The sequence below is a fragment of the Toxorhynchites rutilus genome, chromosome 2 (assembly GCF_029784135.1).
Source record: "Toxorhynchites rutilus septentrionalis strain SRP chromosome 2, ASM2978413v1, whole genome shotgun sequence".
Taxonomy (NCBI): Eukaryota; Metazoa; Arthropoda; class Insecta; order Diptera; family Culicidae; genus Toxorhynchites; species Toxorhynchites rutilus.
Window position 1 is genome coordinate 11,542,723 of NC_073745.1, and position 16,728 is coordinate 11,559,450.

Genomic DNA, 16,728 nt, shown 5'->3' on the forward strand with positions numbered 1-16,728 from the left:
AAAAATGCATGATATTGTTTTTATCAACCAAATTGAACCATTTTGTCTCAAATTCCGAAATTCTGATTTTTGACTCAAATGCCGAACACTTCATTTTGAAATTAAATTTATTGAACATCAATGTTATAAAAAAATTGAATAATGGACGGAATTTGAGTCTGTTCGGAATATAAGTCAAAACGGTACAGCGTTCCGAAATCACTTAAAAATTTCGACCCTTTACTCCTCAATCCTTTGTTAAATATAGATTTATAGATATCAGTGCATGCTTCCTACTTTATCTTTTCTTTCCTTGAGATTATTTTTTAATAATAAAAAATAATTTATGTATGAAAAATTGTTCTGTTCGTTCGTGTGCGCTCGAAAAGTTCGGTACTGATGGGGCTCATATTATGACAAAATATAAAACACGCTTCAAGGATTGGTTTTGCTACTGCCAACTGAAATAAAGCTGTGAACGTAAATGTACTATCTAGTATTGAATATGTATTCTATGTGATAGCAACATATTTTTTGAAAGTGTTTAAAAAATCGTGATTAAAATTGTATCTGATAATGATTTTAAATACATTCATTTTTATTCGATTGGCGTTACTCAAAACCAATCTTTGCAATTGTGGTGTTTAAACTCGGATGCGGATTGTTCAACAGTATTTTGCACGTTTTCGTGTTGGGAAACAAGATAGACTTTATATCATCGCAGTTAATACAAAAACAAAGTATTTCAAGTATCGAAAATTCACCCATGCGAAACATACGCTTTTGCTAATCGTTTCTCTGCCATAAAACCTTAATGTGCCACAGCAAAGCGTGACAGGGTACAGCTAGTAGAATGTGAAACAAATAAACTTGAATAGAGTTAAAACATAATTTATGCGCATTTCAGTTATTTCATCAATTATTCTAGTAAAATAAGGAAAAATGTCCACGTGGACAACAGGGGGAAGGGTATTAAAGTGTCCACGCTTGTCCACGGAAGGGGAGGGAGGAGTCTAAAATCGTACTTTTTCTGTCCACGTGGTATGTGGACGGCCCCTTAGAACTGTGCGTGAAAAATCTTTTTCATCGTTTGAAACGCGTTATCGAAAAAGGAGTGGCCACATCGAAAATGTCCTAAAAGAAGCTTTGTTTTCGTTTTTTTTTAAATAAAATCGGTTCACTTTTGTAGAAGTTTTTGATTTTTTTTTTGCGTGATCGTTTAAACTGAAAGATCCTGTAGATTCTAAACTTTTATAGCAGCTAACATGAAAATAGCAAACAAAATAGTTAAGTAGAACCCTATTTCATATTATTCTTTCAAGGTCACCTGTCATCGACTAGACACCCTTCATTCTGTTGGTAAACACGCGAGCTAAACAGCTGATAATGTTTGATAACAAACGCACGTGCGCGCAACAAACCGGTCCCACACTGGATTACACCAATTCCAACGTACCTTCAGCAGGCATGTAGTAGTGGTAATAATAACTGTTTTTGGATTTTGTAGCCGTTTATCGATCCAACCACGCAAGCTGTCAAAAATTTTCACTCCCGTCTCGCGAAGCTTTGTTTTTGTTTGCGTGGTTGTGATTGTCTACAAGAAATTAGCCAATTTAAAAAAGGGGTTTGTGAATCTCGTGAACAATGTCGTTCCATCGACGATGTGGCAAGCGGATTCTGCTGGCCAACAATAATCGAATGGCTATGCGGAATATCAGCGAATTCAACCACGGGCTAGTGCTGAGTGCGGAGCCACTCCAGGATGATGTCCTGTTTGAAGTGCGGATCGATGAGAAGGTATTGATCTTGGTTTGGGAGCGTGTTTTGTTATCTTATACTGATGATGTTCCACAGATACACGCCTGGAGTGGGAGCATCGAAATTGGAGTGACGACTGTCAATCCGGAAACGACGGAACTGCCTCCGTGCGCAACTAAGTTGCGGAACGGCACATGGGTTATGTCTGGGATTTCGGTGCTCAAGGATGGTCTCTCGCTGATGGAGTATTATGGGTCTGATCTGGACAAACTTGGCGAGGGGGATCGTGTCGGAGTGCTGCGAACGGCTCAGGGGGAATTGATCTTCTACGTGAATGGTGAGTCACAGGGTGTGGCTGCGGTTGACATTCCGAAAAATGTTCATGCGTTAGTTAATCTGTACGGAAAATGTGTACAGGTTTCAATCTGTCCTTCGGACAGCTTGGAATACAGCAACGAAAGTACTCAAATTTCGCAGAACATTGATATTGCAATGTCGGTAGAAATGTCCGTCAGTTCTACTGCGAACGGAGGTGGCCCCTCCGGTTCGGGAGCGGGACCAGATGGAATTGATCCGAACGATAAGTTGAGATTTCATACCCGTTGTGGATCTCTGGTGAAGTTGAGCTTGAATTGCCGTACCGCGGAAAGACGTCGGCCATTGGATGAGTTTAACAATGGAGTCGTTATGACTCATCGACCGCTGCGAGATAATGAACTGTTCGAAATACGTATCGATCGGCTGGTGGATAAATGGTCCGGTTCAATAGAAGTGGGTGTTACAACACATTGTCCTTCGGCTCTGCAGTTTCCAGCTACTATGACCAACTTACGCAGTGGCACAATCATGATGTCTGGCTGTGGTATTCTTACCAATGGAAAGGGAACCCGGCGGGAATATGGAGAGTTCAATTTGGATGAGTTACGTGAAGGCGATCGGGTTGGCATGATGCGTAAATCCAATGGCAATCTACATTATTATATCAACGGTCGTGACCAGGGAGTAGCTGCAACTAGAGTATCTCAGACTCTCTGGGGAGTCATCGATCTATACGGAATGACGATCAAAGTTACGATTGTGGATCGAGATGAACGGGAGCAACAAAATTTGGTCACTAGACGCAACAATTTGATGAGCTTACCGGTTGCAGAGCAAGAATTGATTCCACCAAGCCCCGAGATCGATTACATTCAAACAGATAGGCTTCTGTTCCATCCCATCTGTGGATCCCACGCAAGTGTTACCCACAGCGGAAGAACCGCTTTGCGTCCAAACGCGTCGGATGATTTCAATAATGGAGTGGTTTTAACCAGACGAGCACTTCGACCGAATGAAATGTTTCAAGTTCGTCTGGAGAGAGTGGTTACCAAGTGGGCCGGATCGATAGAAATGGGAGTTACCACGCACGGTCCAACGGAGCTGGATTTTCCCTTCACCATGACCAATGTGCGGTCCGGGACATGGATGATGACCGGAAATGGCGTGATGCACAATGGAATGACCGTCATTGAACAGTATGGACAAAATCTAGATCGCCTGCAGGTCGGAGATCGGGTGGGTGTGGTTCGCAAGGATGATGGGACGTTACATTTTTGGGTTAACGGTGTAGATCAAGGTCCGGCAGCCTCCAATGTCCCGGAGAAGGTTTACGGTGTGATTGATCTGTATGGGCAGGCGGCTCAGGCAAGCATTGTCGACACTTCGGAATGTGGAACCCCTGACACTGGTAATTCAACCATTTCGAATACTACTCTGTTCAGCAATGAACCGAAACTTAAGTTCCACTCGGTTCATGGAAAGAATGCACGAATCTCCAATGGTGGATTGACCGCGTGTCGGCCCAAAGCGTTAGCGGAGTTCAATGACTCGATTGTGTTCAGCAACAGACCGCTAAGACAGCGTGAATTATTCGAAATCATTCTGGAAACTGTAGTGGATCAATGGAATGGAAGCATCGAGATTGGAGTCACGGGCATTCGACCGGACGAACTGAGCTTACCGAGCACTGCAACGGATCTGGAACACGATACCATTATGATCTCCGGGACCACCTTGATGCGTAATGGTGTAACCATTCGCAACGATTTGCCGTTCGATTTGGATACCCTCACCGCCGGATCCCGGGTGGGAGTTATGCGAAACGGAGATAACATCCATTTCTTCATCAACGGAATCGATCAGGGTCCGTATTATGAGTGCAAAGCTCCGAATCTGTTCGCTGTGATCGATCTCTACGGTCAGTGCGCACAAGTCAGCATCACAACGCCACAACCGGACATTCGAGCCCCGTACGCAATAAGTGAGAACTCGCAGAGCTTACAGGCAACTTCGGTCATCCAACCGGCCCTGGAATCGAAGCACCGCTGGTCGTGTATTTCAGGCAATGTCACCTTGATGCAAAACTGGACGCTGGCTTCTCGCTGCACGAATGCGGCCCTCTCGCATTGTCTGGTCTTCTCGGAGCGACCGTTGGTAGTCGGGGAAACATTCGAGATAAAAATTACCGAAATAAATCCCCTTTACGCGGGCAGCTTGAAAGTTGGAGTGACGGATTTGAATCTCTCGGATGAGCATGTTAGAAAGAACATTCCCATCAGTATGAAACGCATTCCGGCTAATGTTTGGTACGTCAGTGGAAACGAGGTGCGTTACAATTCTACACTGCTCCAGAAATCTCTCGCCTCGCTGGACTGGCTGAGAGTTGGTGATCGCATCGCAATAGAACTGACAGCCTCTCGGACGCTCAAAATCCTACTAAATTCAGAAGATATGAATATATCCTTTCAAAACGTTTCGGAAGATAGTTTTGCCGTGGTAGAGCTGCTGGGATCTACGATGGCCGTTCAGGTTATCTCTTCCCAAGGACCTTCGTCACCTCTGCGACCTTGCAGCCTACGTTTGCAGGATTCACTCGAGCTAGGTTTGGACCCTCTCAACAAGCAGGACTCAATGCTCGAGTCAATTGACTCTGATAGTCTGTCGTTCGAGTTTTCGGAATGTCACGGTAAAAACATCCAGCTGTTCGAGGACAAGAAGACCGCCTCGCGCGTTCAGTCCTACCATCAGGGAGTTGTTTGTCTGTCCAAACCGATCTGCAAAGGACACAGCATGAGTATCAAAATCAACCAAATCAACCCCAAGTGGAAGGGTACAATTGCCGTTGGCGTGCTTGGCGTTTGTCCCGGGACGCATCAGTTCCCATTCCCAACATCGGCCATCCTGTTCCGGAGACCTTGTTGGATCGCCACCCATGATTACATCAATATAAACGGAAACAAAACTCAGTCGAAGTACGCGGAGATCTTCGAACAGATCCAAGTTGGCACCGTCATTACTCTGACGCTTAGTCACGCAGGAAACTTGGGAATCACATTCGGTCAAACGCAGCTGGACGATTTGGCTATTGGGTTGCCCCATCATGTCTATCCTGTGTTCGATCTGTATGGCAAGTGTGAAAAAATATCCATCGTCAACGGTGATCCGAAAAACGCAAGTCCCATCAATGAAGAGTTGGCGGTGATGCCTTCCGGATCCACTGGTGTCGGTGCTGCCGGACCATCGTCAGCCGACGTGGAGAATGTTCCCCAATGCGAGAAGGCGGACTTGGAAGTTCATGAGAAGGAGACCGATATTGCTTGTGTTTCGAATCCTGGATCTTCTTCGATGTTAGTATAAATTTGTTTCGAGAATTGATATGATTCTTAAATATATATTTTTATAACAGGAGTCGCTCAGTGATGGATAGTGTCTCCGAGAATCTGTTGATGAACATATCGATTAAAAATCGCACAGCCAATGAAGCTAGGACTCAGGACTTCACAAATTCATGGTAAGCTCAGACTAGAGTCGGTTTAAGAAAAATGTTTTTTTTACAATTATGCTACATCCCATGAAGAAATTGGATCTTAAACACAACATTATTCCACCAATGAATTCGGTTCATAGCTGCAGTTTTCCAACTTCCGGCCGCACTGATTCTTGTCAAGTCCTGCTCCATCTGGTCCAACCACCTTGCTCGCTGGGCTCCTTCCCTTCTTCCTAACGGAATCGTTGCGAACACCATTTTTGCATGGCCGCTGGTCGGCAATCTTGCAACATGGAACTCGTTCAACCTTGGCGACTTTTTGGATGCTGGATTCGCCGTAGAGTTGCGCCAGTTTGTGGTTCATTCTCCTTCTCCATATACTCCGTTTTCCTGCACACCAACGTATATTGTTCTGAGCACTCGGCGTTCGAAAACACTAAGCGCTAGTGAGTCCTCTTCAAGCATCGTCCATGCTTCGTGCCTATAGAGAACAACCGGTCGAATTAGGGATTTGTACGAGGTTGGTTACACTTCGTACTAGGTTGGAGTTTGTTGGACCTTGAGGATTCGCGGAACCCATAGTAGGTGCGACTTCCGTTGATTATGCGTCTTGGAATTTCACGGCTGTTGTTGACAGTTCCTCTACCACCTCGAGCTCGTCGCTGTCGATCACAGCACTACTACCAAGAAGAATTCTGTTGCGACCAGTTCCTCCTGTTAGCATTTATTTAATCTTAGACGAATTGATCTCAAACCCAATCAGCCCTGTTTTGTGTTCCAGTCTGGTATACAAGTCCGCTAACGTTCAATGTGTCCTTCCTTCCGTCGTCGGCGAAGCACATAAACAAACTAGACTTGTTGAAAATCGTGCCCCACATGTTGAAGCCCGCTCTCCGTATAACGCCTTCCAGCGCCACATTTAAAAGTAGACAGAAGAGGTCACCGCCTTGTCGAAGTCCTCTGAGATTCTCAGACGATTCCGATAGATCGCCTGAGATCCGGACACTGCACCCCACACCGTTCATCGTTGCCTGACTCAGTCTTGTCAGCTTTCGGGGAAAGTCGTGCTTGTCTATGAATTCCCATAGCTGTCGTCGGTCGATTATATCATATGCGGTCTTGGAGTCGACAACGATATGGTGCGTAGGGACCTGATACTCGCGGTATTTATGGATGATCTGCTGCAGTGTAAAAATCTGGTCCGTCAGCGAAAGAGGATCTGAGACATAATTTTGTAAACATCATTCAGCATCGTGATTGCACGGTAGTTTCCACAATCCATCTAATGACTAGCTGCTTGATGTGATGAATGGCTTCCTTAATCTCATTCATCGTGGGAGGTACATCGTTGTTGTTGACTGCACCGGTATAGCCCTCATCAACGCTGTCTTGGTCAGTGACGTATCGCCCGTCTGTTCAAACCGTTCATACGACAGGTCAGACATTCTCAGAAAAAGTGTGTTATTTCACATTCGTAGCATAGATGAGGAACTATCGAATGTTACTTTTTTGTAATATCCAAATTATCCCAATATCCTCATTTTATTTACTATTTGGGTGAAATTTCTTCACCGTGAAGAATGTATTATGATGGCTACACTTGATTATATTACACCACCCACCCGCAGCACAACACTACGAAATAAGCAGTAATGACTACCGGGTTCAAACTTTTCATCTGAACCCGCCGTCATTCAAATTCTTTTCTGCATACTTGAAGATGCGACAGGGCAAACGCAGTTAGCTATGTATGAAGCGATCACTACTTCTAATGCGTCGCTTTACGTAAAAATGACATTTGAAGTTTTTTGCAAAATCGATGGAAACGATAGAAAACACACCTTGATATCCGCCAGGGATCTCGCGTGCCATGAATTTATAAACAACAAAGTTTTAGCGGAACGTCTGGTGGAGTTCTGTATATTGATGCTAAAACTTGTAGTACAGCCGGAGGTCTTCACGCATTCATGCTTGAGTTCAACACTGTATTCTTGCTGGAATTTTTAGTGAGTACAGACGTTCTTTATCAAATTTTACAAACAAAGACATTAGGCGTAGTAGAATGTGTGCGTCACGCCAAGACTTGCCTTGCTTCTATGGAGGGGTTTAAAGCGGATCATCATTTCGACAGTATGCTCAAAGATGCAATTGATGTACTGGCGAAACTATGAATGACCGTTACGTTATCGATTGTCGTCGTTTGTCTGACTCGATTATTGAGAAATCATTGACGAAAAAACAGTTTAAAGAACTATACACCTTTTGTGTCTTTCGACGGATAAAGAGTTATTTGCGGTCGAAATCGGGCCAGAAACGAAATTATGATGATGGATGTGGAAAAAGATTTCTTTTATGAGATGAAGCCGATGCCATTCTTATATGAGGAAATTATTGACAAGCTTGCTCAAAGTTGACAGTGTTGACATTCTTTTGTTATAAAGATAAATGCTAAGAAATGGTCAAATTTGTCATCACAATACCGTTGTTTTAATGTTTCTAATGTTGATTAAACAGGTAGCTCACTTGTCCACGTGGCACCTCTGATCTTGGTTTCCTGTCTGCGCGCTGTTCAGGTGCTCATCGTAGTGCTGCCTCCACCTTTCGATTACCTCGCGTTCGTTCATCAAGATGTCTCCGAAGCGTTTAAATTCTTGAAGAACTTCCAAGGCTCTCGAGAACGGTAAAGCAACTCTATCTCCTCACACTCTTTCTCTTCTAAGCGGCGCGAAAGTAATGTGTTTGCTGCATCGCAGGAATTTCCTTTTCTTTTTCTTGTTTTCTTGTGGATATTGTCCATTATAAGAAAAATATCCCCGAAACTGTAACTGTTAAAAATTACAATAAGGTACCGATTAGTTCATAGTTTACTGTTTACAATTCTTCCACTAGTGAAATTCTTTCACAAGTGTGTAAATGTATGACCATTATATTTAGCGAATAAACTATACAAAAGTCAAACATTTATATTTTGCTTTTGAACGTATGAATCTAACGACGAATAGTTAATATATGGATCCGTTCAATACAGTTACTAAAGGGACTGAAATCAAATAATAATAGTCCGGTAATGATCTTATGCATTATATGCATAAGATATTCCACGCCACTAACATTAATTTATACATTTCTTTCAACAATATTCTAGAATATGAAAAAAGGCACTTGTCCAAAAAAGTTACTCCTATACTCGCGTCGGTGTGTCAGACCGAAAGTGTTAAAAAAGTGGCACACGTCCCCATTGTACCAAAACATGCGATACGCTAAACGATAACGAACGACAAATAACGAAGCTAGAGAGAATCGCAAATTCGTAGTGTTGATATTTTCTAAGAAATGAACGAATTGCTGATTTCTCGGTCTGACAGACCAATGCGCGAGTATAGGAGTGTTAAAAAGAAAAAAAATATGAAACGCTCCTACTCTGCTATGCACAGACTAGAGCTCAAAACAGGAACGTCTGGAAGGTATGAAAAAAATACGGCTCTCCCAGTCCACGCACTGTGCAGAATTACGTATATTGGTTTCTATTTTGTACCATTTATTCTATGCTCTCCCCAGTCAGTGCACATCGATTAGTGCACAAAAATTACGTATATCTACACACTGATTAGTAAAATTGTGTTGAAGCTTTGGGAAACTAAACTGCCAATGTGTTGGCAACGATTTCGTGCAGTGGACTCTGTGCACAAGAGAAGATCTCGAGTTGAGACAACCAGATCCAGATCTTCAATCGGCGCGCTTTGCGTAAGATGCTTTTATATAGCGGCTCTCTGAAAGCTTGTTTGACGCAGATGATTTATTACGTCATCGACATCAGTCTCTGTGCACTTTTTCGGTGAACAGATAGAGCGGCGCTCACACACTCTAGTAAATTGCCAATGTATTAGCGTATGTATCGTGCATATTTTACTTTGCACGTTAGGGGATCCACGCTTTAGATTCGCAGTCGGATTGGCGCACTCCAGATGACAAAATTTCATCCAGTTTATTTTTCGGTGTGCCAATTGAGATTCGCGCTAAGTCATCACAAATCACATATTGTCGATGAGTTTTGGAAAAGGCCGTTTGCGAAAAGAACTGTGAAAGAGAAATAACTTTTTGCGAAAATGGATTTTCCGCGGCCAAAACTGGACATGTTGAAAACGATTTGTGCTAGAAACGGTAAAATAGTTACACGGAACTTTGATGCTACAGCTCGCGACGCGAAGTAGCTTTGTGGTTCAGGGGCAAGAGTAAAGCTATTTTGTTGGCCTTGTTTGCTGTTACAAAGCCCAGCAGAAAACAGTGTAGAGATACTTTTATTTTTATTAGATACATTCATCTGACATAAGTCTTAATGAATTATACAGAGTAGGATATGCAGAATTTAATCATCCATCTTTCGCTATAAATACTCATTCAGCTACCAAAGAGCACACCAACAACAGCATGACATGTCGCACGTTTGAGCTAACTTGCATTGAAGCTGCGTTAGGTCATGCTAATGAAATCGTAAGAAACAAGCATATTTCAATTGTGAAGAAAAACAGAGAAGGCATGAAAATTCTCATTGAATTAGTTTGGCTTCTCAGTTCACATGGTTCCAAGGTCACGATTAAAGCATAACGTCTGTAAATAGAGGAAACTATAAGGACATGTGTAACTTTTTGGCTACGAAAGATATGTCGGTTTCCGTCTTCATAAATACCACGGTAATATTTTCTGGAACATCAGAATAAATTCAGAATGAGTTTAGTTTACTGCATCAATTTGGCGTATCACCTGCTAAGCTGGTTTCGCAAACATATGATGGAGCTCGAGTGATGTCAGGAGATAAAGGAGAAATCCAGGCGATCGCAAAGAAGTCGTTTCCAAACGCTTATCATATTCATTGTAAGACGCATGTTCTCAATATTGTTTTTCTGCACTCTTGCACGAATAATTCAAAAACAAGGAAATGTTTTTCTTCCCTCTCTTCGTTGGCACCATTTTTTATCCAAAGCCCAAAGCGCGATTACGAGTTGAAGAAATTTATGCAGCAGAAGATCCCGAACTTGTGCAGAGTCAAGTGGGTCTACAACTCTAGGATGATCAACATAGTTGAAACATTTAATAAAGAAATTTCTACTTGTCTGGAAGAAATCTTTGTATCTAGGTGACATAAAGTGGGATGGTGATACGATTTCATTCGCACCAGAGATTATGAAAACACTGATCGGTAGCAATCTTGACGATATTTTTCCGGAAATTGTTTTATTCGCAAAGCTAATACTAACGCTTGCTCCAACCACAGCATCGGTCGAACAAAGTTTTTTAGTTCTTCGTAGACTGAAAACCTACTTATGATCAACGATGAGAGAGGATCGACTGAAAAAACTTATGATTATGGCTATTGGGAACAAATCGCTTCTTGAGCTTCAACAGCAGGAGCAATTTATTGGAAAACCTTTTTGCTATTGATTTGCGATTTAAATTTCATTACCGTATCACCAGAAGAAATTTAATTAAAAGATCATTTGTCTCTGAAAACAAGACTCTATTATTATGTTTAAGAAACATTCTATCGCACTCCATTACGCATCTAAACTTATGCAATGTAATATTGAATTTATATACAATCTACCACGCACGATTATGAAAAATACCTCAAAATAAGAATTAGACTCAGAAATGTTTGAAATATGAGGAAACACGAGATAGTTCAGTCAATCCACTAAAATTCTTAGATAAAAAAAAACAATATTCGAGCTCTAATTAGCCCCTTTCTTTTGCATTGTTGAGCAGAAATTTATCAAATTTTGGGTTTCGTTGTTTCACCGTGTAGGTGCACAACAACACCTACAACAGAATATTCTATATTCTCCAATAAAATTGTAGATATTCATCACCATCGAATATAGTATATGAAGCAAGTACGTTCGGTTGAATTTCATTTTTTATTATCATTTCCAACACTGTATAATTGACTGAAAACTTATTTTTATACGTTTTCTAATCAGCAGTCGGTTGATTTCATTCGGATTCAACAGAAAAGTAGTCCTGAATCGTACCCGAATTCATTATTATCGTTTTCTGCTTATTTCTCTAGCGCACCGACAGTTGAATTTGAGCCCCGGAAGAAACTCGACCGAATCGCTCTGGGCGACGAAGGTGTTAAAGGGTTTTACACGAGCTTCATACTTGGATTTATACAAAACTCTGCTCACCGTTCTGGATTTTCCATTCTACTGAACTCCAGCAACTCTCTGCGCACTTCTGAGGAAGTTGCTTTTGGTTCTTTCTCAATAATTCGTATAATTTCTCGCTTTTCTCTATCGGTCAACCTGCTTGAACGTCCTTTTCATGGTTTTTGTCAAGGTTTTCGGTATTTTTAAATCGTTTAATTATGCTTTGGACTGTTTTTTTTGGCCTATGGATATTTCGGAAACTTGAAAAATACAATGAACTCGTTCATTCATACTATTTTTTTTCCTACTCATTTTCTTCAAATTCGAACGGATAATACACGGAAACACCCGATTTCAATAAAAATCAAGCAAAAATGAAAACTTTTTTATGTGACGAATATTTTTGTCCGCCCAATAATGTGGTACCTGATTATTGTGCTCCCCGTAAATGAGAACAGTAGAGTGTTTCATAAAAAACAATCGTTAGATAATGAAGATTGCACAGAACCTATCACACATGAATCAATCAATGGACGCGAAAAACAATTTAAGCGACCTATATGAACGAAAGCATGACGAATACTTGTGTCCAAAAGTGTAACTACAAAAAAAAACGATCATAAAAAATGTGCAGCTGTAAGATATTTCAAGTCACTGCATAAAAGAAATAACGGAAATTTATGTAAAAATGTTAAACTCAATAAAAATAAGAAAAATTAAAAAAACAAAATTAAAATAATATTTTATTGCAGTTGTCTGCGAGATTCACTTCAGCTGCAGCATTCGACGAATCTCAACATTCAGCGAAGCCAGAGCACACACCGATTCAACGCTCTTCAGGGCAGCTTCGACAGCAATCGTGGTGGGGAGCTCTCCCAGTCCGTGAACTTTGATGAAGGCTTCGAAGATTATCGCTCGAATCCAGCCAGCCTTCAACCAACTATCGCCAACTCTCAGGCTACGGTCAATCAAGAGAACAACACTGACCCAAACTATTTGGAGGATGTGGACAGCAACATAGATTTCAGCATCCAGCTTAACGAATCCGAAGTGGACGAAGATAGTAACACGATTGCTAATAATCGTGCCAAACTGGGGCTATCATTGCAACCCTCTTGCTCGACAGCACCAGAGCGTAGCTCACCCACTCAAACGCTATTGTCAAACACTTTGAGCGGTGCGACCAATGCCGCAAATCATCATCGTTCGTCGAACATAGTCGAAGTCGTCGAGGATCACATACGATCCTCGCGAGCCAATTCGATTTCATCATCATCGGTGCTGAGTGTGATGGAAAATAAAGACTGTGAATATCTTAAGCTTGTAATGGGTTTCAAGCGTACGCTCATGCTGCCGGATGTTTTCTTCACCGGTGACAGTTTCGCGTGCTTTTGCGACGGCTGCGTTCCATCACTGCACAACTCAGCCGTCAAGGGGTGGGCAAGATTCAAAATAAATCCACAAACACTGAGCAGCTCTTGTGCTACAAACACCAGCGAGGATTCTGTTTGGACCACTGTTTATTACAACGCAAGAGTGGAGAAAATTCGATCGGTTCTAGATCATGGACAACCGTTGCCCATAGGTAGTATCCACATTCATGTTTGTGTATTCCGCTATTTTGCTAAAATTGGCTTCCGTTCCGTTCACAGAATCTTGTCAGTTTATTCCGGAGGGCACTACCGTTGGTGACGATTTTGTTCCGGGCACACACATCCTGCTGCAATCAGCGCCCGATCCAAGTGAACGCTCGCAGCGATCATCATTCCACCGGTATATGGCAAACAACATTTGCTACCGCATTTGTGCTACATTCGAGGTGCGGGTACGCGCCCAAGCATTATCAAACATTGGATTTGGAGAGGGCACAAGTGCGACGAACGAAACTGGTCCTTCGTCCATTGGTTCGTATGTACTGCGCTATTGGACGACGAAGGAAGCCGATGCATGTGTATTAACCGCTTTGATGGTTTTACTCACCCCAGCATAAATTAGGCGGGACTCATATTGACCAGATGTATGTTAATAAATATTGAGACATCTAGCTTTCAATGTTATAGCAATCAGTATTGATTTGGATTATTCAAAAAGTTTCAAATTTTTTCTGTCGCATTAGAATATTACGTTGTTATTAATTTTTTATTGTTATGGCTTTGTAATCTCCACAGAAATAATTCTACATAAGGACGTAACAATATTGGATTGAAAGTTTATTTGTAGAACATGCGCTTTCCTGTTACTGGAAAGTGTTCAAAAAATCGTGCGCGTTTCTGTACATCGTAAGGTTTTTGTGCTCTATGGCACTCGTAAGGTTCATTTTCGATAATGTGTTGTCGACCTCTATAGTGCGGATTCAACTGAATTCGCTTCTCTACTGGCTCTTTGTTGCTCATGTGAAGTTGTTTGATTTGATTCTGTTTTTTTTATGGCGTCGTATTTCTCAAAATGAGCTAGGGTTTTGGAACGATTGTTGTAAACGAACGATCTGAGATAGCCGTATGAAATCGCGAGCGCTAAATCATACGACGGTGAAATGATACCATCGCATGGATCAGATTTTATGGAGATGATTGGGTCGAAATTAGGATTGGGCGATCTTTACAAAAAAGATCGATCTTGTCTAAACGGCGTAGGGATCGATTCACCGATTAAATCGGTACCAAAGAATCGATCTTTGTAAAATCGAATGCCTTTTTCCAATTTATTTACTTGTTTTATATAATTGTCTTTTCTTTAAACATGGAATAAACATTCCACATTTCTGATTCTGAGAATAAAGCTCATAAAAAACTTTAAAGCCCAGAAAAAATATTATTTTCCACGGCATTCATCTTGAACCGTCATGGAAGTATTTAATTGCATAAATTAATTGAAAATTATTGTAAATTATTGCTGTCTCATTGGAGGAAAACACGCGCTGCTCTTTTTCAATATGCACGGCTAATTTTATAACTACTGGGTCTCGTTAATGAATTGTGAAACTAACGATGCGCCAGACAACAATGGAGCTGATGTATCGTTCTTATTTGGATCCGCATTACTTCGTTGTTGTCATTCAATCGAGGAGTATTCACAGCGGTATTCTAACTTAGAATCTCAGCCTCATCGCCACTTCCTTTATCCACGGACTTGCTAATGTATGAATTGCTCTTTGCTCAGCTGAGGCGAATATGGTACTACTCAACGATTTTCAATTTCAATGTCTGCGTTGTTGATATTTGTGAATAACATTATCAGTATTTGTTCGTTGATATATTTGATATTCGCTTACGCTTGCGATCGTGTCGTTGGTGAAATCTCTAGGATTTGGACGCTTTGTACTTATTCCATCTACCATGCAATGCGATAATAGTTTCGAATCACCGCATGGACCATACACCATTATTGTGGTAACACATGAACAAGTGCACTGATTGATAGAAGAAATTCGTAAAGTATATGAAGGCCACGGATATTGCTCAGCACTTTTTCTTGGAGTAGCTCAAGCATTCGATAAAGTCTGCATGAAGGACTGCTCTATAAAATTAAAAATATGTTACCACAAGTATATGAAATTATGTGTTCTTACCTGCTGGGAAGAAAGTTTCATGTTCGGTATTTTTTTATTATTAATTCGTTTATTTTTACAGGCTCAGTTACTTAAGTTTAAAGAAGCTTTAAACTTAAGTTTAAAGAATATATTTTTAAAACTATATATATATATAAACAATTTTCTTACATCTATGGTTAGTAAGGTGGAAAACCGATTACTCGCGGTGTACTCGAGTTTAGAAGGGTGATATATTTTTAGGAGAAGGATGGGATATAAGGAAATTGTAACAATGTTGATGAGCACTCAATTCTTAAATCTATTCGTATATCTATAGTTTATTTACATTTCAACTTATTCTACTATTTATAGCAAGGGGACGAATTACCCGCAAAGGAAGGAAAGGAGGGTATAAGGATGTAGGGGCAATCACACACGAAGATCTATAGCTTTAAGGAAAACATATATATGGGACATGTAATCAAGGTCTAACCGAGCCAACACATCTCTCACCGGCACATTGGGCTGGCTTCCTCGGGCCCGAAGGGAGTTTTCTAAATTGAAATGGAAGAGTAGTGCATCTAACGAACAGTGATTGGACATGAGTCGGGAGAAGGTGCGAATAAAGTCCCGACTCAAGTCCAGACTTTTGAACCACGGTTTGAGGCTAACCTTTGGGATAATCGAGTGAAACCACCGGCCCAATTCATCTTCATTCCACTTGCGTTGCCAGTTAGCGATGGTATTTTTGCGAACTAAAGAATAAAATTCATTGAAGGCGATTTGACGCTGATATATATCGCCTTCAATTGCACCTACCTTTGCCAATGAGTCAGCCCTCTCGTTACCCGGAATTGAGCAATGTGAAGGGACCCAGACAAAGGTAATGACACAACAGCGTCTGGATAAAGCACTTAAAATTTCTCGTATTCTCTCAAGGAAGTACGGCGAGTGCTTTTCCGGCCTCACTGAACGGATAGCTTCGACAAAGCTAAGACTATCCGTTACAATGTAATAGTGTTCAACAGGTCGTGAGGCGACGCTGTCCAGCGCCCAGTATATCGCTGCCAATTCAGCAATATATACCGAGCAAGGATTCTGAAGACTGTGTGAGGTGCTAAAAAATACGTTGAACACTCCAAATCCTGTGGACTCATTCATAGAGGAACAATATTATGCTCCAAAAACCGATTGAATAAGTTCAACAAGCGATGTTTCGCCACATCAGGGAGATTTTTCAACAAGTTGAACTTAATTCTATCCGATCCCGGAGCAGAATTGTTACATGAAAGCAGAGCAAGAGAGAATTCTACCATCGAAAACTCGGAATCAAGATCGCACCTATCTTGTGGTATATCTCGAACAATTTTTTGCACAGGAGCGGAATCAGGACAATCCTTCCGTGCAAAATTAAAAATCCATCGATGTGAATATTCTTCGCTTTCATTCGTTGAAGAGCGATTTCTCATGTTTCGAGCCACTTTCCATAATTTTTTCGTTGACGTTTCTCG

The 16,728-nt window shown here is 41.4% G+C and overlaps 1 protein-coding gene across 1 annotated transcript; it reads left to right on the forward strand.

The window, feature by feature from the left end:
* Positions 1 to 1,374: 1,374 nt before the first annotated feature.
* LOC129768304 (neuralized-like protein 4) lies at positions 1,375 to 13,754 on the forward strand. Its single transcript, XM_055769856.1, has 5 exons — positions 1,375 to 1,776; positions 1,834 to 5,402; positions 5,462 to 5,566; positions 12,441 to 13,273; positions 13,341 to 13,754. The coding sequence occupies exons 1-5, from the start codon at positions 1,624 to 1,626 to the stop codon at positions 13,676 to 13,678; spliced, it is 4,998 nt and encodes a 1,665-aa protein (XP_055625831.1). The 5' UTR covers positions 1,375 to 1,623; the 3' UTR covers positions 13,679 to 13,754.
* The last annotated feature ends 2,974 nt before the right edge of the window (positions 13,755 to 16,728 follow it).